This window comes from Schistocerca serialis, unplaced genomic scaffold, assembly GCF_023864345.2.
Source record: "Schistocerca serialis cubense isolate TAMUIC-IGC-003099 unplaced genomic scaffold, iqSchSeri2.2 HiC_scaffold_1362, whole genome shotgun sequence".
Classification (NCBI taxonomy): Eukaryota; Metazoa; Arthropoda; class Insecta; order Orthoptera; family Acrididae; genus Schistocerca; species Schistocerca serialis.
In genome coordinates this window covers 10,972,345-10,997,564 of record NW_026047583.1, presented here as the reverse complement: position 1 = coordinate 10,997,564, position 25,220 = coordinate 10,972,345, and the positions used below count along the sequence as shown (strand labels likewise).

At 38.5% G+C, this 25,220-nt stretch overlaps 1 protein-coding gene across 1 annotated transcript in view; it reads left to right on the top strand.

Annotated features, from left to right (window-relative positions):
* Positions 1-25,220, top strand: part of LOC126440357 (circumsporozoite protein-like) — a 155,611-nt gene that overhangs the window by 10,599 nt on the left and 119,792 nt on the right. Inside the window, exon 3 of the mRNA XM_050090647.1 lies at positions 6,820-6,906. Coding sequence (XP_049946604.1) covers positions 6,820-6,906 — 87 coding nt within the window. The remainder of the gene's footprint in view (positions 1-6,819; positions 6,907-25,220) is intronic.

Genomic DNA, 25,220 nt, shown 5'->3' with positions numbered 1-25,220 from the left:
CACACAATCTCTGTTCCACCAGATGCATAAGATTATCTTTTGCGGATGCACACACATCTTAGTATGGGGAGTTTCTCCTTTATTCAGACTCTTCTGTAGCATTTGAACTATGTTTTCTATGTTGTGATTTAGTTATTCATCACTTCCTAATATATATACCTCTATATTTCTTAGCACAGTGACTGTTTCAAATGATTCCACTTTCTAGGACTTAAAATTCGTGTAATTTGTAATTCAACACTAAACATTCACATGGCTTTGCTACTGGGTTGTAGTGCTATATTTTCAAAATGTTAGACAGAGACCTTGTGTTGTAAACATTCCTGGTTATACCACATGCTCTCTCCATTTATCATTTCTCCCAAATATTGAAATTCATTAACCCTCCTTATCTCTGTGTCTGTTTCTAGGGTCATAGGGGCATTCTAATGTTTGTCAGAAATTTTGCTTTTTTTCTATACAAACTCTTAATGCTGCTTTGTTGGCTATTTCTCTTGAGAGACTGATTTGTATTTCTACATTTGTTGGATTTTCATCTAGAATGGCATAATCATTTCCAAATGGTCAACAGTGAATTTCAGTATTTATTTTCTTAGCATCTAGTCTTACTGGTGCTACCTTGTGTTCTGTCAGTTTTTGTTTGCATTATCTTACTATTTTCTCTGGGATGAAGTTCGAGGAATGTAGACAGGCTGTCACCTTGCATTACACCTATTTTTATTTAGAGTACCTTCAATACTTCACACCAAAACTGTACTTTTGCTTCATTGTCTGTGAGTGTTGCATGAATAAAGTAGTTTAGCTTTAATTCCAAATTCTTGAGTCACTTTGTCTAGTGTTTCCCTGTCAATCAAATCAATTGCCTTTTTAAAATCTGTAAATGTTAAAACCATGTCTTCAGAGTTTGTAAGTGTGTGGCAAATTATGGACATGATGTTGAATTTCTGTTCTGAGCAAGATCTGCCCTTCCTAAATCCAATCTGATATTCTCACAAGTAGCTATAAAGTGACAGTAGAGATATATCTCTGCAACTATTGACATCATGCCCATCACAACTTTTGTGCACAGGATGGGTAAGAGTCACTATCCACTCTTTTGGCATTTTTCCAGTTTCCCCATATTTATTAATATATGGTCTGAACTTGTTTGTCATTTTTAGTTGAGACCATTTTTGGTTGGGACAATTTATAAGTTTCTCCACTGGCTTTTTTGTTTTTCACAGTATTTATTATTATTTTTTTTATTTTTATTTCCTTAGCTGTGTGTTCTGGATTTGCTTTGGTGTTTCCATGAAGATAGGGAAATTCTAGCTAATAGTTCTTTTGTCCACAGTTCAAGAGATGTTGGCAGTACAATACTTTCTTATTAATTTACAGGTCTGGTTATTTGCTTATTTTACCATTTTCATCTTTGAAGTACACTACAGGCCATTGAAAATGCTTCACCAAAAAGGAATGCAGATGATGAATGGGTATTCATTGAACGAATATATTATACTAGAACTGACATGTTATAACATTTTCATGCAATTTGGGTGCATAGATCCTTATAAAGCAGTACCCAGAACAACCACCTCTGTCTGTAAAAATGACCTCGATATGCTTGGGCATTGAGACAGTGCTTGGATGGCGTGTACAGGTACAGCTGCCCATGCAGCTTCAACACGATGCCACAGTTCATCAAGAGTAGTGACTGGTGTATTGTGACGAGCCAGTTGCTCGGCCACCATTGACCAGACATTTTCAATTAGTGAGAGATCTGGAGAATATGCTGGCAAAGGCAGCAGCTGAACATTTCCTGTATCTGGAAAGGTCCATGCAGGACCAGAAACATGCGGTCGTGTATTATCCTGCTGAAATGTAGTGTTTTGCAGGGATCGAATGAAGGGTAGAGCCACGGGTCGTAACACATCTGAAGTGTAACGTCCACTGTTCAAAGTGCAGTCAATGCGAACAAGAGGTGGTCGACATGTGCAACCAATGGCACCCCATACCATCACGCTGGGTGATAAGCCAGTAGGGCGATGATGAATACATGCTTCCAATTTCCATTCACTGTGATGTCACCAAACATGGATGTGACAATCATGATGCTGTAAACAGAACCTGCATTCATCTGAAGAAATGCCATTTTACCATTCGTGCACCCAGGTTCATCGTTGAGTACACCATCACTGGGGCTCCTGTCTGTGATGCAGCGTCAAGGGTAACTGCAGCCATGGTCTCCAAGCAGATAGTACATGCTGCTGCAAACATCGTTGAACTGTTCATGCAGATTGTTGTTGTGTTGTGACTCAGGGATTGAGACGTCGCTGCACCATCTGTTACATCCATGCAGATAAGATGCCTGTCATCTTGACAGCTAGTGATCCGAGGCTGTTTGGATCCAGCACGGCGTTCCGTACTAACCTCCCGAACAAACCAATTCCATATTCTGCTAACAGTCATTGGATCTCGACCAACGCAAGCAGCAATGTCGCGATATGATCAAATGCAATTGTGATAGGCTATAAACCAAACTTTATCAAACTCAGAAACGTGATGGTATGCATTTCTCCTCCTTACACGAAGAATCAGAACTGCGTTTCACCAGGCGACGCCGGTTGACTGCTGTTTGTGTATGAGAAATCGGTTGGAAACTTTCCTCATGTCAGCATGTTGTAGGTATCACCACTGGTGCCAACCTTGTGTGAATGCTCTGAAAAGCTAATCATTTGCATATCACAGCAACTTCTTCCTGCCGGTTAAATTTCAAGTCTGTAGCATGTCATCTTTGTGGTGTAGCAATTTTAATGGCCAGTAGTGTAAATACTTGAAGCTTGGTAGCCCTTTAGGTGATTGTTAAAAATCCTATAGAAGTTCTGGGTGTGTTCTTTAACAAAGCTGTTTCATATGTCAAGAAGTTTACACTTCCCAAAAGACCATTTAGCACCCTTTATTATTCTTTCAGTTTCTTTCCTTTGCACTTCAAATTCATCAAAGTGCTTAGTCTTCCAAGAACATTTCCTTTTTTCCTTTCTATTGTTCTTTCTGCAACAGCTTTTTCACCGGTTTCATTCCACCAGGCTATCTTCATTTTTGTTGTTCTAATACATTCTTCACTGCCCTTTTGATTGCTTTGGATAATTCTTCCTATTTTCCTGATTTTTCTATTTTAATTTCTTCTTGAAAATGTTGTATTTTCTCTCTTGCGATGTTGAGCCTCTCTCTGTTATCTTTTAGCAATTTTTGCTGTCTCTTGTGGTTTTTAATAGGGAGAAATTACAGTTTAATTTGTGATGTAATGATCAGAGACTAATTCTCTGTTTCTTGTTACTTTCACATGCATAATATATTTAGTATTGTTTTGAGAAATAGCCACTTGATCTCATTGCAGTGCCTCTAGTATTATATTTGGTGATATCCACGTTTTTACTTTTCTTAGCAGTTTTATGAAAGAAGTTGACATAAACATCAACTGAATGTTATATGAAGATTAGTAAGTCCTGAGCCATTTTTTTTCCATCTTTTATGGGATGGATATTCTCTTAAAATACCCTAGTAGCATTACAAAAGCTGCTTCTGTAGCTTTTGATATTTTGTCCTCCAAATCTTGTCAAATGCTGCTACTTCACTTGTATTTTTCTTATCATCATCATTATTTGGAATGTGGCAATTAGAAGGTACACTGTTTATTTTTGCATTTCACTGTGAGAAGTGTGTCTTTCTGAATGAGATTGTCACATTATATTCAAACTTTTTATGAATATAGAGGGCAGTACCAAGTATTGGGATATCTTTTATAATTTTTTTGCTGGTTTCTCCTCAAAAAAGTTTGTGGTTTTTTAGATTCTGTATCATTTTTTTTGGAAATTGTTACTTGTTCTGCTAAAAATTGTACTTCATGCTTGTCTAAGAGAATTTAAAGTTCTTCCTGTTTACCAAACTTTAGTAATGAGTTCACATTCAAGGTGCCTCTGAAGAATTCCCTTTTGAACTTGAGTTTGGAAGACTACGACGGATGCTCTTCATCCTTCCTACTGTCTTTGTTGTTGATGTTGATAGTATTGTTGATCATGATATTGATGATTATAAAGGTAAACAGATGAGTTTTATTACTAACTCTTTCATGTACCAAGTGATTCTATCTTTGATTTACACCACATGGTGCCTCTTAGTCTATATTCAACAAAATATCCCCGATTTCCAACAGTCACTGTTTTCCAGAAACTAAAAAAATTTACATTTCAATACTTCCTTTGAGCTAAATTATTTTGGGAACTTAAGAAAGCCGCCACATACAGAAAATTTCAGACTACCAGTTATCAGAATTTTAGAAAAGAGTGTCAGTGTACAGGAATAAGTGGTGTCATGAAATAGTAACTTAAGTAATTAATGGATTTTGAACTATGTAAATAATGTACAAATAATTACTTATTCAGTGTCAGGAACAACTGGTCTACAAAGCTGACTAGGTTGGTGTTCCTTAAAGTTAAATTGTGACACATGTATTTTTGCTTATTAATGAATGTACAGTATACTGAAATTGTAACTTACATGAACTAATTAACGAAACTGGAAAACAATGTCACAAAATATTCAGGGTTGAAGAAAGTATAAATAGTGAACCAGAACTCCACAGACACATGTCTAGATGTTGTTTAGCATTGCCTAAATATTTTGGTATAAGGGACACACAGTCTACAGCAGCTTGTCACACAGTAACAATGTAATTATAACTGATTTAGTTTGATACCCATATCACAATTGTTCCCATGAAAAACTTTTACAAAACTGTAAGAGTTTAAATATGCAAACATCAAAAAACAAAATGCAGGTTAATGCTACTGCACATAGATGAAATTGTGATGTGGCGGCCTTTGCAGTGGGAATAGCTCAGCACAGTTGAATCATTCCACTGCATTCAGTGAACCCGTAGGAAAGTTGCATATCGGCCAATTTTAAGTGAGCTACATTATCCATAGTTCTGTGGGTCACTGTTCATGTAGAACTAATAGGGGTGGAAGAACAATCCTGAGACAGAACTGGGCAGTACTGAATACAAACTCAAAGATGATAAGATAGGCATTATGTTGCTATCAGTAACTACTGTTAATGGATGGAACAGATTTGTTTCCAAGCACAAGACATGGCAGACAACATTGATATTTGTGGTGCTGTACTGATGTATTCAGTACATATGAAGTGCTGAATCTGCACCTAGATCCATTAATCATTGGCCTAGTTCTTTGAAACCTTCACCAGAAATGGCATTAGAAGGACTTGTGCCTTCTGCACACATGGCTACACACATCGTTGTTATACTGTTGTTTAATATGTTCAGTATCACTGAAATAGCTGTGTCAGTGTGGGTTTTCATACAAATGCATTGCTTTAAATGAGAAGTTCCTACTGGAAACACATTGATGCAAAGCAGTATATGTACATAGTTGACGTGCTGTTTTCATCCACAACCAATCAAAATGTATTCCAAACTTCACTGTTCAGATCCTCACAATTTAATTCATCAGTGTGTATGTATTGTACCAGTTTTTTCACAGCATTTTTTTTTCTCATGCTGCAGGATTATTTGCACACATATGTACAAATGAGAAGACGGGGATGTCTGTTGTTAAGCACTGTAGTTACATCCAACATTTTTGGAATGAACCTTTATCCATGGCTAACAAAAGAAATTTGACTTTTACTTAAATATGGCATTGAAACAACAGAATAGTGGCAGATGAAAATTTCTTCTGTACTGGGATTTGGACAGAGATTCTTCACTTTACATGAGTGGTCACCTTAATTACACTTGCTGTCAGAGCGTGTTTCCTGTCTAACCCAAATATCCATATGACGGACACTACAGCATGTTGTACCCAGTATGTTATTTTTCTTTGCTTGCAGGTGTACTGTATTTCTGTAGAATAGCAGACAACATAGTGCATCTGGACTGAAAGGCAAATATGCCATTAGGCACCTGTGTTTATAAAGGTATGGTGTCTGTTGTTATGGAAGTGTGACCAAAAGAACAGGCACTATATCTATAAATTACCTAGGTTCGATACATTTTTGGTGCTTGGCTATGACAAGTGGTGTGGGCAGACTGTAAATTTAGCCTGTGGTCACTTAATCTCACATTTTGTGCTTGATTGTTTAGTTGTGCAAGACTTCAACACCTGTCTTACTCCTCCGTCAACCACAGCTTCTGTTTCATGTCTTTTTTTTCTCCGAACACTACAGCCAGATGTGTTGGAGTGTAGTGATTTAGTCAATTGACAAATTATCTTCTTTACGTTACCTTCTATACTTTTCTGAAACTCTTTTATAATTACTTTACAATTCATAATTAATGTCTTTGCTACAACACATTTTTATAAAAAGACATACGTCACCACTTACAAAATAGAAATAAATCTAATGACCAATATCCGTACATTTATGTATGACGAATTGTTTAGTAACACTATTTTCATATTGTAATCTTGATATTAAAAGAAAGTAATTTATTGTTAATAGGGCATAGGGCTGTGCATCATTCTTCTGGAGTGTCGTGTATAAGCACAGTTCATAAAATTTCTTTCCCTGAGGACAATGCTGAAAGCTTTCTTTCTTTCTTTCTTTCCTTCTTTCTTTTGTGCTTTCTGTTCTACAGACATGCAATGAACATGGGTTTCAGTTTCTTAATAACGGCTGCTGAAATCGGTTGTAGGCTCAGTACAGCTCAGTAAGTTAAAATACCCTTATATGCCAGTCATTGCAGGTATAATAGGAACACATCGTTAAAGCAGTAGATAAAGATTTTTTAAAGAAGTTTTCCTCGCTGTGTATTTACAGCTGGTGGTGCTAAGCGCAAGGCCAGTCAGCGTGACCGGGAACCAGAGGCCGGCCCCAGTACTAGGTCTCCAGATGCAGCCGCACTAGGTGAGTAACAGTAAGTGCCCACCGTCAGAGGTTGGTGTTCCTACTCTACACACTACGGACTCCAATGCATAAGGGCACATATTAGTGGACTTGAAGATGGGGTGTGCCCACCCTTCTCATTTTTGATGGCTTGAACTCCTCTAGGGACACTTTCATCCATCCATCCTGGATAGTCGATACTGGAGAAGGTGGAGATAGTGGATATCGGGTTTGGAGTGAAGCCACCTTGATATCTCATCCTTAAGATAAACCATTGCCTTCAGGCTGGAACATGGGCATACAGGCACACTTCAGGAATGTCACTGTCCATATATCATTTCCTCATAATTCCACTTCATGACAGCTGGCATTGTTGAACTGACTCAAACAGTCATTGTCTCTGCAATCATCCTCTGCTGTAGACAGTACAGAGTACTGTCAAATATATGCTTATCCTTCTGCATTTAGCATTTTCTAAAGTGCAATATGGACAGAACAAGTTAATGAGGAGGACTAGCATATTGTATGGCATGCCTCCTGTGCATGTCATTGTTGGCACGAAGATGATGGCAGGTAAAGCAAACATAGGGTTTCGCAAACTGAATCCAGCCATCAGATTGCCATGGAGAAGATAATAATTTGTCACTTCACTCCAAAACCCTAGCTTCCAGTTGTCCTCTATATAGCGGATATTGTTCATTAAATGAACTTCAGCATTGCTTAATATCAAGAACAGGAATGTGCAGTATTCAGAAGCTGCTCAGCCATTGTAATCAGGGCTGCTGAGAGTGAGGACCGGTCATGGAGTGTGACACTTGGCTGGATTCTAACTAGAAATATAGCAACCCAATTGTATTGAAAATATAACGTACTTGGTCTGGCTCTGGAAGCTTGCATAAGCTAAAAATTGATTTTCATTGTATTGTTATACTAACCCAATTTTACTGTCATTTTAAAGAAGGTTTGACATGAAACATGACAGTCTGAGGAATATTGGAGATAAAGAAAATGTGCTCATTGGGATTAAATAGTGTAAATATAATTTCTTACTGAACACCAACCACACCTCTACAATTGCAATTGGTTTAAGCCTGACAGTGTGAAGCACCCCTATGTTCAAAAAAGCTGTGTGTAAAAATTCAATTTTTGTGGGTCAAGTCTCAGGTTATGTTGATCAATGAACTAATGGTCCTGTGTTTTGGATAGACATCACTCTAGTGACATTTTGTATACCTGAAGGAAGAATTGTGGTACTGCAACTATCGTACAGTACAGGGAAAAATGTAAAAGTTAGCCAGCCGGGTAGGCCCAGCAGTGCTAGGCGCTTCGGTCTGAAACCGCATGACCACTACAGTCACAGGTTCAAATCCTGCCTCGGGCATGTATGTGTGTGATGTCCTTAGGTTTGCTAGGTTTAAATAGTTTTAAGTTCTAGTGGACTGACAACCTCAGAAGTTAAGTCCCCTAGTGGTCAGAGCCATTTTTTGTCACTTTCATTTCTTTTTGATGGGAAATAATGGAAAAATTTACTGTATGTTCTAAAGATGACATTCTCAGGGAACATCAAAACATTTATTTATAACATTACTTGTTACTAAGAACCAGTGGTTCCAAGTTGTCATACTTTTGCTGCAAAATATGCATGTAATTACTGGTCTGATGCATAAATGTAGTTTTGTCTGATGCCATAGACATGTGGCAAGGGTTCTAGGGCCAATTAATGATTTCTCATGTCACAAAATTGTGCTTTTAGTCAGACTTTTTTCACCATGAAGCTTTACGATCACTTGCTCTAAACAATGGACACTTGATACCTATAAAGATATGGCCAAAGTGGTATTGCAGTAAGAAAAAATTGGGTAACAAGGATCTTAATATATCTGGAAAGAAAATGATGGCAAAAATTTTGTAATACTGGAAAGACTGGAAATTCCGTAAAATATTTCTTATAGTTTTACTCTTTTATGGTACAAATCACAAGCCAGATATTTTCAATGAATGGCAATTGATGAGCAAAATATCGGATAAAGTAAAACAAATGATAAAATGTTTTGTCACAAATGTCCTTCATTTGACTTCTGAGTGTGCTTTTATTTTGCACAATAATGACATTGGGTTTATAGCAAACCTTGTGTGTATGTTGAAATGTTAAAAAATGTCTGCCCTGCTGTGACATGTCATCACTGAAAAAACATATTTCTATTTCCAAAGGCCAGTTCTGGTTTTCAACTGTGCACAATGTGATCCAGATTTCGTATCTTAGACAAGTACTCATACCCTGCAATAAAACTCATCAAAAAAATATTTTTCATCTTAAAAGATGAGTACAGACAGGGTAAAGGTATTTTAACATTTCAACATGATCTTGAGAAAAGCTATGAAGCTGAGATCATGACTGTGTAAAACAAATGAACAATTAAGTCAAGTGATGGGAATTTCTTTAGAGAAGTGGAAAAAGAGATATTAGCGGTCAGTGGGACAGTGGCAGTAAAGGAGGAGGAGAGATAAACGAAGACAGTCTGTGGGAGAAAGAGAGAGAGGAGGCAGTGTAGTCAAAACAAAAGATGTGTGTGTACAATACCAAAATTTTACACACCAGTGCTTAAGAGGAAAAATAACTTGGATGCACCAGAATTTTTGAACTGTTAATGTGTTGTGGAGAGAGTGGGAGTATCAAAGAAAGACAAAAGCAAACAGTGTAATTGAGAGAGGTGACAGAGACAGTGGCAGTGGGATATACTGTAAATCAGTGGGAGAAAATGAGAAAGTGGTAGATAGACAGAGACATAGGCAGTGACAGTGACAGTGAGAGGGAGATACTGAGTATGAAGGCTTCTCTACAGAGAGAGAACAGGTAAAACTCTAGAATATTCTGTGTTAAAATAGTGGAAATATGTTCATAGACAAAAATGTTTGGAGAGGTAGGCAGAATGTAGACTGAGGCCGCTGGTTCTCCAGTCCCCTGTCAGTATTTCAAAGAGGAACATATTCATATTTTATTTGCTCCAACAGGAGCATTTTTCTGCTGGTTTATCCTATGGTACTATTTGTTGCATGAGATAGTGCTGGCAAAATTAGATCAAATTAACAGCTTGTGGTGCAGTAGGTTGATTCAGAGAATGTGGTAGTATACATAAGTGTATCATCAGCCCACTATTAACAATACTGACTTGTGTTGTGTATTACGTGCAATGTTATCCTGCATTACAGAACATGTGAACATTGAAGTTTGTTGCCTTCCCATTAGACAGAGGACAGGAATATAAACATTACTTACCAATAGTACAGTTTCTGCTAATGCTTTGTTTCCTGTGCAAAATTCAGTGCTCACCACCCTGATTCTAGATGCTTTTGCTTCAACTGCATTTCGTCCCACAGAAAAAAGGATTACTGATATTCGTCTCTTCCATGAAATTTGTTTACTTCAGAATTTACTTTACAGAATTTGAGTACACTGTGCTATCTACAAATTTAAATATCACTTATAAATATATTTGCAATTTTCATTGTATTTAGTTATAGTAATTTTACTGACAGAAAACTAGCATATCTGTGATGAGCTCTTGCTAAGGTCTCCACTGTTTTTCATTTCATTTCCCTTTCTTCGTTTCCCTCCTCCTCTCGTTACTCTGCTTTGGCTTTTGAGGTTAATCTTTTTCTTCTTCCTCCTTGTGTGCTCCTGATGGCCATGACATGCATCTGACATGTAACAGGTGACTGGGTACTGCATAATTCCCAGGTTGACAGGCAGGGTTTGTACATAAAGCCTGGTACAGGCCAGACCCAAGGAGGGGTGATTGCCTGAGCTACAACCTTCCCAAATTGCTGATTGGTCCATCTGTAAGGTGTTCGGGAGGTGTGACCTGAGGTGTGACCAATCACCTAAGGCGGGTGTGCTCCCTTGTGAAGGTGGCCCCCAGTTCGATGGAGCGTGCCGTTGAAGACGCTATCAATCATTCAGGATTTTGTCACAATGAGCCAGTCATCTTCACACTCAGTGTATACAAAAACCTAGACAGAATGAGGCTAATGATTCAAAGACCTTTCCAGCTGCACCACGGTACCTCGTGGTCTCACATAGTGAAGATGGTAGATCTGTTCATTATTCACAAAGATGTTTATGCAGTTGTTGACCCTGTGAATCCTGCTCTCATCTATGGAATGGCACTTTGCTTTTAGAGACTAATTCTGATTTTAAGCACAACAATTGCTTCCGCCTCACGTCTCCACATCTATCCTGCTAATGTACAGGCCCATAGAACTCTGAATTCTTCCCTTAGTGCTATTTACACTAGGCTACTCAGTCATCTGACGGAGGCTGAAATCCAGTTGTACCTCTCTGATCAAGATATCATAGCTGTCCATCAGCCAGCCAAATGTGTAACCTTTGGTAGGGATGTGCACGAGGGCGATTGGCCACCACTTCTCCCCACTGTATAAACTGCAATGGTGACCATGCCACCTCCTCTCTAGATTGTCCCATGTATCGTGATGAGTGGGCTGTCTGGGAGATCCGGGTAAAGGAAAAAGTGTCTTACGCAGTTGCTTACAAGTTCCTGGCTAATTGCAAACTGTGCAATCTCCTATCTGGCACCTATAGTTTGTTATTTTTACCCCTTGCTCCGTGAAGGACATAGCCATGCAAACATGAGACATTAAATTCAGCTATCAGGTTGTGAAATCGCCCTGTTTCAAGGTAGAATTCCCATCCCCTGCCAGATGTGGATCAAGCCATCAAACTCTCACCTTCTACATAACCAGTATTTCATTTTGTATTTCATCCCCCTTATACAGACAATCAATATATTCTTGCCATATGTTCAAAGCCTCCTGTGTTTCTTCTGCTAGAGTGCCATCTGCTCTTTCCATCTTATTCCACTTTCTCTTATGTTAAAAACCTCTCTCACTAGCCAGCCTATACATCATTTCATAATTCTCTCTTTTTCCATTTTCCCTATTTTGTTGCATTTCTGTGTCATCCATTTTTCCCTTGCTTCTTCAGTTTCTCTTTTTAATTCATTATTCAGTTTCTTGTACCTACTTCAGTTCCTATGTTTTTCCACTTTCTCCGTTCTTCCATCTTTTTCAACATGTCCTCTGTTATCGATTCTTTCCTGCTACTTTGGGATGCTCTAGTTCCTAGTACTTCTTTGGCAGAGTCCATGAGTCCTTCCCTCATTTTTGTTCATTTGTCATTAACACTTCCATCAACACTACCTCTTTCATATTTTTCTGTCAATCTGTTTTCTAAATCTGATGCTTTTCCTGCCTCTTTGAATCTTTCTATGTTCGTTTTGCTTTACCTCTCTAGACTTTTATCAACTACACTTGCATTTCTCCCACTACTAGGTTGTGGTCTGAATTTATATCCACTCCTGGATTAGCTTTGGCATTCTTCAAACAGTTCCTAAACCTTTTTGTGTGAGGATGTATTCCAACTGATATCTTTCCCTATTCAAATTTCATAGCCATGTGTAACATCTCCTTTTGTGGTGTTCAAATAATGTGTTAGACCACTACTAATGAATTTTCTTTACAGTAAGTAGTCACTCACCTCTCTTTTCTTGTTGCTAATTCAGATTTTCCTACTGTATCTTCGTCTCTTCCTTTACCAACCACCACATTCCAGTCCCCCATTATAATGTGGCAGGCATTCCTATTTTCTTTATCAAGGAGTTCTTATATTTCCTCATAATTTTCTTCAACTTCATCTAATGCTGGCTGGTTGGACTATATACCTGTATTAACACCAAATCTTTTGAACTACCCTTCAATCCTACCATCATCAGTCCTCCATCAATATATTGTACCTTCATTACGCTATTTTTCACCTTTTGTCCAATCAATATTACTATTCCATTTTCATCACTCTTGATTTCCCCTGAGTCCCTGAGTAAAAGATCATTTTCTCCCCATCTCATATCACACAATCCAAGGCCATCTAATCTGTTCCTTTCATATCCTGATTTGCAATCTCTAGCTTTCCTACTTCTTACATTGGCCACTGCCTTTTTTGCCATCATCATCTGACAAGTGTTTCTCCCCCACTTCTATGTACGTATTGTTCCATGTTTTAGTTGCCTCTCGCGTACTGATGCAATTTCAATTTTTGAATGATTTATGTTCCTGTTTGGGTTTGCCATCAAAGTCATTTTAGCAAATGAGGTGCTGGCTATCGACAGAGTGTTACGTTTTATCCGTCAAAGCAATATGGTGAAGGTCCTCCGTTTCTGTATGGTGTTTTCTGTAGCCCTTTCTCCATGCCCATGCTTTTAGCTGTCTTGTTCTATGTCATTTGGGATTGATGTTCAGTAGCGCAACTCCTCTGTTTTTGTGTTCCATAGTTTTGACATGGGTGCTTATGACCTTGAGTGTTTAAACATAGTAAAACAAAACAAAACAATCACGTCTGTGGCATTCATTAGTAGGAATTGAATGTTTCACAAGTGTTCATTGAAATATGTGTGGAATAGCAATTTTTGTTTTATGATTACAATCTACAAATTCCAAAAATCAGTCAAGTGTTTGACATTTATCAGTCTCCTTATCACAGTAAATGTAATGCAGGGTGAAAGTTGCTTTTCAGTGTAATTTGAATCAGGAGTGGCAGCAACAGGAATTGAGAAACACATTTTACTTTCTCTGTGTTCCAATATGGCACCAGTGACATGACAACTAGAAATAAGTTCATTGTGAGCATCAGATATCAGATAATGCACATGTAAACACTTTCCGTACACTTGTTGGTATCTGACCTTGCTTAAGTATTGGATTATTGTAGAAATAAGAGTACTAATATTCACAGGAGATTTTCTTTGTTTGTATCTGCAATTTCCTAAGCTGAACCTTTGCATGCCAAGCCTCTTTGACCAAGAAATAATATCGCATCAAGTAACATGAGAGCTCCAATGCAAGTTGGCTATTCTACAGATGAAGAGAAAGCATTAACTCTCCACTACCAAGCACTCTTTCATGTCATTTCATACCTTCACTTTCATGATTCTTCCATAAAAAATATTTACAAATGCAAGTATTCCATTTGATGTTTGCTCTTGAATGAAAAGTATATTCTATGTACTCGTTTTTCATTCATTGAGGATGATTTGAATCTCTAAACTAAATATTTTTGTACGACCTATTAGGGTAGAAACTGAAGTGAAATACTGGGGTGTGAATGTAGTTTATCACAAGCTGTAGCTAATAAATTCAGCACTACACTATGAAGTATTTGCTACTAAGATTTTCAGAGGCTCCCTTAACCCTTCTGTGAACCTTTGGAGTTAAGGAACCTACCATAATGTTTGTTTCAGACTCCCCACGTCTGAAGGAATGTCCAATTTCTGTGTGTTACTGTGATGTGTTGTGGTGTTGAGTTTTAATACTATTTGCCCACAGAGGCTGACAGTTGGTGTTAGAAATGTGTATTTCTGCTTTATTTCTACAGAACTGAGCACAGTATGTTTTGTGGAAGGAGCTTCTAATCTTTCACTTCTTTGTGGGTGGCAAAGTCAGTGAAGATATTATACTACATTATTTGCTACACATAGTGTTTTGGATGTATATGTTCACTACTGACTTATTCTGGATGGGAACTTTTGTCTGTGTCTTGTAACTAGACTGTTCAGAAAAATTAACATTCTCATTAAAATTTCTTTACATCCAAAATTGTTTCTACATTTCTCACAGCTAACACTAAGTATCTGTGGCTGGACATATCTGGCATTGCAGTAAGAGGCTATAAAAACCAACCCATGTATCTATTAAAGAAAACCATGTGAAAATCCTGACTGTAGTTTAGATTAGTTCTCGCAAATGTACCGGTACTGTACTCCAATGTACTATTTTTCTTTCTTCTTATGAGATGGTGTAGTGGAGACAATTGTATTTTTCCATTATTTTGTCTTGGATGTCTTAATAGTTTCTTGGAATTGCATCAGTATTGACAGTCCAATATGGAGCAGTCCCTTGAATAATCCATGAAGAATCCAATCAGCAGAAATAAGATATATATGATCTACCTTATGATACAGGGAACTCCCTTGCCCAACCTGTCACCCACACTCATGGTCCTGTGTACCACCAGTTGTGGATGATCCATGCACAAGAAGAGAAATATGCTCAGGTAGCCATGAACATTTGAACTTCATTGTAACACAGAACGTACATGATAATACTCAGCAAGTGAAACCGCTTCATAATGAAATCAACATATAAATAGTCCCAACAGGCTGTATGGTTGTCACTAATGAGAATCATTCCTGAAGGTGCAAGTTGAGCCCTGCAAAGTGCACTGGTGATATCCTAGAGTTGAATGTTGTGTGCTGTACTCAGAGGAAAGGTTGTGACTATAACAGCAGCAACAACTTTGAAAGCTGTTATCCCCATGGAGGAGATGGCAGTGCCATCTAGGAGGTGCAGACCTGGAAGAAAAATACAGGAATCAGGCCAGGACATCTTGAAGGAGGGATTATGTGGTGGAATGACACAGGCAGAAAGATACTAGAATGAAGGGATGAAGTGGCACCAGACAGGCACAAGATAAAACAGGTAAAAATGAGGCAGAGAGTCATAGAACATGAGAGAGCAAAAGTGTATAGTAATCTGCAACCAAAAGGAAACAAAGCAATGTTTTTTAAACTTGGAGCAAAACCATCCAAGCTTGGTGTGGAAGCACATGAACACAGGTAAGTAGGCTACCTGGTGGAATACAACACACTGGTAATAAATTTTCAGAGACAGAAAAGTAAAGAAAAATGCACCATAAGAGAGATGTTCCTGAGTAGCCGAGAAGAATAGAGCTTCATTGCAACACACATTGGACATGGTAATATGCAGCAAATGAAACAGCTTTCTAGTGAAGGAAGGTAGACATTGTCATGATCCACTAAAAGATTGGCACTAATATGAGAACTATTGTTGAAGCTTACATTCCCGCACTCTGTCTTGTAACAACTGACAAACACTGCTGTAGGCACCATCAGTATAGGCTGCATTTGAAATACCAATATTGTGTTCTGCACTCCTAGGAATAGTCACGACACTCCAAAGTAGATAACTGATGTCATGTCTGGAATTTAGATTGGGTGGTGCTCCACTGTGCAGTGAGCTATAAAGGCTGAGTATTGGAGGAATACTGGAAAGTTGTCCAATGTCACATGGCTCATGGATGGACACTATTCAGTGGCTGTCACAGGCAAGATGTTAAGCACTGAGTTTGGATTTCAGGCTCCTTAACATGGCAGCAACAGACAGCCCTCCGTTGTGTGGAATAAGGATGGATTTTAAGGCAGCAGCCAGATGCTACATCACCCACTTGCACCTCAATCCTATTATGTCTCCTACTCCGTCATGTTGCCATAACCATCAGCTGTTCTTGCTGCCCCACCTCTACAAAGAATCCAGCTGAGAAATACCCCACCCATTTGCCACTCATTCTCCTAACTGCATGTACTCATCTGTAATTAAAGAAAGGAGAGTTACATTGTAGGTGTTTGGTGTGGCAGTTTTACTGCATGAACAGCAGAAATGCTGTAAGCGATAAACATTTTTCCTATAACTTTGTGTTGGGTATTCCTGAGAAAAATTCATGATTGTTTGAAATTGTGCGTGAAGCTTTTTGCTAGTCACTAAGTTCTCTGTTTGCAAAAGACTGGATTAATATATTGTGAGTATATGCCTGCAGTGAGTGTGGCTGCATATACAGTCTTACTCACGGTTTGTAACTATAGAACTTGCCACAGTGAGTTAACTCTGTAACATAAGGTTGTATGTTTTAATAGGCAGATTACTACAGGATTTCAAATTTTAAAATTTGTTCAGTAATTATTTGTAATGCTGACAGTAAATGTTTGTTTGCCCTAGATGGTCTTCAGATAGCCATCCTCCAACCAGAGTAAAGTTCTGCCGTTTTGGAACTTTGTTAGTAATGTTGATTCTTGTGCATAATTGAGTAGATTAGATGCTCATCATTCACTTATCAGTAGGAATTTGAAAATTCTTAAATAAATGATTCCGTTCTCTTTCATTTCATGTTGAAACAATATTATTTTATTTGGTGGTTTTCCTTTTGCAGAAAAAATGTACGTTATATTAACTCAAAATTTCTTTTTCTGTCCATCAGGACCTCATCAGGAACCCCTTCCGCAAAGAGCGGAGGGGAGAGGAGCTTCATCGAGCACGTCAGAGACTGGCAGAGCAAATGTGAGTTTCACCTGTAGCAAGAAAGTTAGATTTTGTAGCATATAATTAACACGACACTCCTTCCTCGCCTCTTTCCAGGGTGCCCACAATATTCATCAGCCCATGGGTTTCAGCCACTACAACACTTCCTCATTTGGTGTACTGCCCTGCACACTTCCAACTTACTTAATGAAGTAAACTCCTTTCTACGCACCCTATTTACTATGACTTTGGTATCATTATGTCCTGCACTCCAGTTGGTATCCTCACCCAACAACCTTTGCAACTTCTTCTGCACTGGTAACTGAAATGTTACCTCAAGTCTAAATTCTCTGTTGAACAATCAAAATTGTTTAACAAAGAATACAGACTCTTCATTTAGAAGAGAAACTCCCCTTAATAACTAAAGATTGTACATTGTATACAGTATCTGAATGACACTCAACTTCATCTTCATTCTATTGATGTAATGGCAGTTCTCACAGTGCTCACAGATCTAAGGGCACGGCATATCACTGAACCAGAATGAGACAGCATGGAATAAACAACTCAAATCAGCAGGTACAGTGAAGCATGATAAAGCAGCTATTGTCAAACCCTACAGAAATGCAGCATTCACCTGCACCAGATCTCATGCACAAGAGAGAGAGAAATCTGAAACCATATAAAAGAGTAAATCCTTTATTTGAACTAAAAAGTAACTTCATGGTAGCCACCATCATTCATAAATACTATAGACATTGTGAAATACATAACATTACCAAAGTAATAGGTTATATCACAGTTTGTGTTATATAAACAGATTAACACCCATGTGTGAACAAAAAAATTTATTAGAAGGAGCTAGGCCAACGCTTAATTTTACAGAAAGATAAACTTTCTTCAAAAACAAAAGGCTTTTTCTGCTACCAAAATTTTATGACAAGCCAAAGAATATGCCACCTTATTGAATCAAAATATTAGCAACTGAACTGAATTTACATTTCTTTGTGGGGGGTTTCTCATGATGTTTCCTGGCAGATGCCGATGAAATACAGGGGCGCAGAGTCCGGGGTCAATGGCTGGCATAGTGAAGATGTGGCACCTGGATGTTCCAGCTGCATTGAAGTATCTTCCAGGCAGCAGTCTGGGCCGGGTCGAGAGACGCCGGTTTCCCTTTCTTTCGGCTATTTAACCCAGCAGCTCCAGTCTTCCTCCGCTGATTCCAGAGTGATGAATGGCAGCCGTTGGCGATACCTGACTGGTGGATGGTTATTTCATAGTGTGACCATCTGTGCCGGAAAAACACATGTGTGCATGCATAGTTGGTGGATGATTGAATGTTTGGCGGAAGCGTATCTAGTGCCAGTTGGTGGAAGGTGCCGGCACTAAGTTGCAGCTGCACTTAATTCTGCTGCGGTAGCCGATTGTTGCGTTTTTGTGGCTGTGCACGCCACGACATTTAGTATTCATTAAAATGCCAATTATCACTTAAATGTTTACAAAATTATTTATATGTATAGCAATTACACATCCAAGTACCTTTCTAAAATGATAAAAGAGCCACACCTCTTGCTACAATTGTGGCCGGACAAACTTCCTAAAATCTTCTTAAAATAACTTCACTGGTTTTTAAATCAATATCACATGCACTTCGTAGATGGGTCTTATTGTCTCTAGGTATCAAGAGTATCACACACACATTGCTTAGTAATTTAATAAAACTGACTTCATGTTTTTAAGCTCATGTATCACAGCTTGTGCAGTGTAATGTAAAAGTAAGTTTGTAGCTATGTAATATTCAGATAGGTCTCTGGTACATGAAACAGAATCAAATGATGATTCGTTTGACAATCCACCAGTTCTTGTATTGACTTATTTATGCTGACAGGTGTCCCTCCAGCAATGATTCTATGATCAATAAAATTGCTGTCTGTCATACAAATTACACTGTATAGTGTCTGCCACAAGGAGTGCAACTCTTAAGGTGAGGGCTTGTGCCACAATAACTCACATTGCCATGGTCATTGCAAAATATCTTGCATGTGGTCACAATGGGCCTAATTAATCCGAATGAATAAAAATTGGATGATGTGACAGACAATACAGTGCATTTTGTGAAGCTGTAGGCATCAGGGGCTGGTTTGACACTGTTCACAAGATGCTGGAAGCTAGAGTAAGCCTAGTGTGTTAACATCCTCATTGTTGTCAAGCCGTAGAGGTAGTTGTGTTTCTTGCACCACTGAGGGGATATTTTCGAGTAGTTTCACACTGTTGCTGCACAATTTCCATAGTGAAGATCCACCTTCCATAAATATCCTTGTGAGATCTTGCTGGAGCTTGATTGCTGCCCCTACTGTATCACAACCTAGGATTGTCCACAGAGAAACAATTAATGATAATGTTTGCTGCTTAACTGTGGTCACTCTATTAGTGAGCTGGTTGTAACAGACACCATGCTGCAAGAAAGGTTGCACAAGCCATTTGTCATGTGACTGTCTTCAATTGGTATTCCTGAAGTGTTGCACGTATCACTCTTCCTTAATATTTTTTGGTAAGCATGATCTTCACCTGCTACCAGAACTTTTCAATATGTCTTCTCTATATCTGGTGTAAAGGCAATGCAGTGCATGCAGAAACACAAAGTTGTGGATTACAAAGCATGTTGAATGATTGGTCCTGTCATTAGCAAACTGTTTAGTTACTAATCCATGTTCAATATGGTAGAAAAATCAAACACTACTCTCATTCAGTAGTTGAGCTGGCTTCCTCAGAGACAGTATTATGTGCATTGTAACACGAAACTGCATCTGTAATGACTACTGGTTCGTAAGTCTTTGTACCCCCTCATAAACTCTGCATAGATTTCTTTAAACTTTTGTTGTCACACTAGATTCTGTTCAGTCTGTGAGAAGCATTTTGCTTCAGTGTAAAAAGAATTGAGTACTGACTCATCTCTTTGCAAAACAGAAGACAAATGATGAACCTGCCTGTGGAATCTATATTTGTGTGTTTAACAAAGTGTGCTTTTGCATTGCTGCTCTTCTCATCATTACAACATGATTTAATTCTTCTGTCTCCAAGAATCTGTTCAAGGAGGTTTGAGCATCAGTGTAACTTTTTGCAAAGCATAATATTACTGAACACATTGATGAAATGTGCTCTAGCATTTATTACTGCCCTAACATTTACTGAAGCACAGGATGATCACTTCCTATGGAGACAATCCTTGCCTTCTAATAGCAACTTAGATTTGTCTCCCATGACCTAGGTGCTTGGCATTGGAGGGAGATGTCTGTTTGTTCCCAGGTGTGCTGTGCCATGGTGGTACTGTAGTCTTGAGATTTGCAAAGATTCTCATTTATTTTTGAGAAAAGCACACTCTCTTCAGATGACACGGAGCTATTGGGACTCAAACTGGCTTCAGATTTTGTTCTTACAGGTTGGTGAACTTTTTCTTTCAGGGGCTGTAACGTAATCATATGTTGCAGGGATGCATCTACTTGTAATGCCACCAGTGCATGCACAATTGCATGGAGCCTTGTTAAGCAGTGCATGAAGTTCACTTGCACATGCCCTTGTCATTGATGGGAGTGCGAAGTTTCTTCCCATGTCTTGATGCAAGAAATTGAGTCTTTTTGTATTTGTTGCAGACCATATTAAAGGCCACATTAAAATAAGTGCTAGTCCCTAGAAGATGAACAGTTGCATTGTGAACTGCACGTTACTTAACTAAGCAAATGATAATACTTAGCATTGCCCTGTAATTCCTCATTATTTACCACAAGACTCAAAAATGTCATAAAAATGCCATTACTGAATTACATCATCATTAAATGGTGGCAGTTAAGTGATGGGCAACCTAATGGTACTTTTGATGTACTCAAGTCAGATCCACCATTTAACGAATCCTTGTCGCAGGCATTGGCACAACACCCTCACAGCAGTCTCAGGCAACTGAGACCACTCTCATACCATTACATCCCACCCTGAATTTTCATTGTTTGAATGTAGATCTCTAATAAGACCCCAATGCTTCATTGTAATAAGAACAATTATGTTTCTTTCACTGAGGATTGCTTCGTATTGTGCTCTGCCATAATTAAACATTGTTATTGACACTAGCTGACACCTGTGAACAGCTCATTAGGAGGTTAATATGGGTAGACCCATAATATAAACCTTGGAACGAGGTCATATCTTTTAGCAGATTGTTTAGCTTTTGCTAAATGATTAATTTTTAAATAACATTCAAAACGATAAATTAACTAGCCGGCAGGACATATTTGCGAGTGTTTCTTTCACTGATATTGCCAAAAAGTTGGCACAAGTTGCGAATTAAATAAAGGATTTTCTTGGTAAACACTAAAACATATTTAGTGTGGATAAGGTGGATTGCCACTTGACCCTTTTTCAGAGACAAAGAGAGTTCAGACTATTGTTGGTGATCTTGGGGAGAATGTAACAATAGTCAAATGTTGAGATGCTGTAATTGCAAGCATCCCACCCATAATTCTGTTCAGAGGAAAGCTGTGTAAAGATGAAAAGCATTAAAAGTTCTGTGATGACAGCTCAATGACAGCCAGTATCCTTGCAAAACCTTCCTCATTCTTGATGGAGCTAAATCACATCTGGATGCTTGGTACTGTTGCTACTGCTTAAGAAAACAAAATATTCTATTGCCTATAAAGAAATTAAATGTGAATGTATGCCAATTGTTAAATGTGTTCCCAAAACATCTGAATATTCTGGGATGTTGCTGACCTAGTTACTGGACGTCTGGAAAAGCTGAGAGATGTGATATTTGTAAGTGCCTGGCTGAAAGAAATGACACAAATGAGGCTGACTGCTGTTTCAAAGAAACAGGAATCTTTCCTTCCAATCTTTAAGTGATTCGCAAGTCCATATTTGCAGCTTCAGTTTTTATTGAGTGTCATATTAAAACATTTCAGCCATGATGCATCAAACTTATCAAGGGATGATTCAGCAATTGACAGTTCTCCCTAAGCTATTGATCAAATGTAGGCGGTACTGATTAGAATCATGCAGGGAACACTACCAAAGTAGTAGTAGTAGTAGTAGTAGTAGTAGTAGTAGTATGGTATTCTGCCTTATGGCAGGTCTTGTCATGGGTTAAGACTCTTCCACTTTTGTCTGTCCATAGCCAGTCTTTTCATTTCTGAATATTTGCCTGCTTTGATATTGTCCAGCATTTGATATCCTCATTTTCCTCTTCCCCTTGTTCCCTCCACCATTCCTTCTATTCCTTCCTTCAACAAACAGTCCCTCCTCAAACAATGTCCAATCCACTTCCGTTTTCTCTTTCAGCTGACTTTGTACACGTTGACTTCTTCTCCAACTCTCCCTAATACTTCTTCATTCCTTACTCGGTCTTCCCAGTTCACTTTTCCTTTCTTCTCCATATCCACATGTCTAGTGCCTCCAATCTTATTTCATCTTCCTTCCTCTATGTCGAGGTCTCTGCACCATATAGTGCAACGTTCCAGATGTGACATTTGGCATGTCTTTTCCTCAGATCTTTGTTTAGTGGTCCACAAAGATATTTGTTTCCTCTTGAATCCTTCTTTTGCCATTGCAATTCTTTTCCTAATTTCTGTTGAGCAATACATATAGTCCATTATTACAGTTTCCAAGTAATTGAAGTTATTCACTTGCTCTGTTTCCGCTCCTCATCGATCTTGGTTACATACCTGGTGGTACCCATTCTTTCTTTCTTTATTTTTTTCCTCTGCTTGACTCACAGCATTTCCTTAGCTGCATTTTTGATTCCATTTTTAAAATGATCTTGCCTTCCTTCTGTGCATTCAATTTCCTGACCCTTCATTATGATTTCACAATATGTATTCTCTAATTTTTCAAAATTGCCTTTGTCTTTGTTTCTCAAAGTTAATGTGCTCTCTCTTCTGTCCTTCCCAGGTTCTTTTCAATTAAACTAGAACATCAGCTATTACTAATATATGATCTGAATAAATATCTGCCCCTGGATAGCTTATGACACTCCTCAGGCAATTTTGGTATCTTTGTTGTATCATTATGTAATCAATTTGATATCTTTTGTTGTCAAATTGAGATATCCAAGTATACTGTCATCTATTGTGGTTACCAAATAGAGTATTTCCAACTACCATGAAATTTTCATTACAGTATTCCAAAAATCTTTGCCCTCTCTCATTTCTTTCACCCAGTCCAAATTTTCCCAAAGCTTCTTCTTCTGGTCCTTCACCAACTACCGCATTCCAATCACCCATTATAACAAGATATGCATTTCTTTTCCCTCTCTGCTAAGTTCTCTATCATTTCACAACATTCTTCTACCTCCTCATCTGAATGATTACTTGTTGGCACGCAGACCTGGATGATTACTAAGTCTTTCTTTTTCTCTTTCAGTCTCATCATCAATATTGTTCCACTAACATACTCAACCTCGATAACCTTTTCCTCCAGTCCTCCACCTGTCAAAATTTCAACCTCATTCATTCCATTTTTATCTTCACCTGAATAGTATAATCAGGAGTCATCCCTTTCTAGTTTTTCACAACCACCCCATCTCACCTCACACATTCGCAGTACATCCAATTTGTTTCTTGTCATTTCATGTTTGGCGTTTTCTAATTCCCCCTTCCTGGAGAAGGGTTAAAACATTCCAACTACGAATCCCAAATAAGCCTTCCTTCTTTTCCTTCCTTCCTTTTTCCATTTGCCCTAATCTCTGGACTCCTTGTTGTATTCCCCTCCTGGATAAGCAATTGAGGGGGAGCTTTACCTCACGAATATTGTACAAAGAGGTCCATCCCATGAAAATCTAGGGAAATATTTCTGGTAGTGGTTTCCCATTGCCTTCCACCATGCTCCACATCTTGTCAGCTTGCTGACCCAGTTTCCTGCTGGGGTTTGTTACCCAACCTTCCACTGGGTTGCTCAGCTTAACAGGGCTATGATGTGTAGGTAGGATTGTGGAGAATGGAGATGAGAGAGTCGAAGAGAACTCTCTTGTGGAGTTCTTGTGTTTGCATCTCACCCCCATTTTTAGCCAGAGTCACAAGGTTGTAGCAGTGAAACTCCCAGGTAATCTCCCAGACCTACCAAAGAATGACAGATGAATGTCCACAGTGTCTAGTACACATAGTAGAGCATTGCATGGTAATTTATCTACTCCACAACCATAGCAAAAAATGAAAAAGTAAACCACTACAGCGCATGGCTCAAAATAGAGGACAAAAATTATTTTGAAGTCTTTTTTTTTTGTATAAAAAGGAACATCAGCAAACTCATATGGTTTGCAGCAAAATCCAAATTATGTGTGAACCACAGAATCAAAACACCTAGACTTTATGAGAGAACGTGCTTGGAAAACCAACCAGAACCAAATGGTACCCAAGTGAGAGGAGTTGGAAATTTAAAAATTTATTGCTTTATGTTCTGAAGATACAGCAACTTCATTTGTCCTGATAATGAGGATGACCTGTAAAATGAAGTTGAACATTGCATTATCAACTTGACATGGAACTTTTATTTTTATTTATTTATTTATTACTTGCATCATTATTTTCCTCGGCAAATTCTAACTGAATTTAGTATTCATTAAGTAAGGGCCACATGATGAATAATTCTGTTACTTACACTGGAAAAGCTATGAAGTTCATAAATTCACCTTTTCTGCCCATCAAAGAGAGGGAGAAATTCACTGGCTAGTACCATAGGAGGATTGCTATAAATTTTTAAATTAAAGAGTCAGAATGTACTGGCCTCTAAGTTCCTTACTTTACAATGTCGACAGTTACAGAAGAGATAGGTTGCTGCTCGTTGTAAATGTGACACATGGCCTACTACAGGAACGTGGGACACCCTGCACAACATGGAGCTACACATAATGTGCCCAATTTCAATGGCTGATTCACAACACAGGCAATCTGTGTTGTCACATACACCACCAGCTTTTCTGAACTCTGAAGACTGGAGTTGTTCTTAAAACACATTCCCTGCTCCTGAAACCATCCCTGCCTCAGCCTACAGTAACCTATTGTCCCCCTTCTTCCAAACAGCCCCATCCCACCCTTTCCCCATTGTCCTATCATCTCCTCCCAAGCCACATCTCCACTGTGCATGGCTCTCTGCAAGTGAACCAACCAGTCCCTTCTCCTTTTATGTGCTCCTTT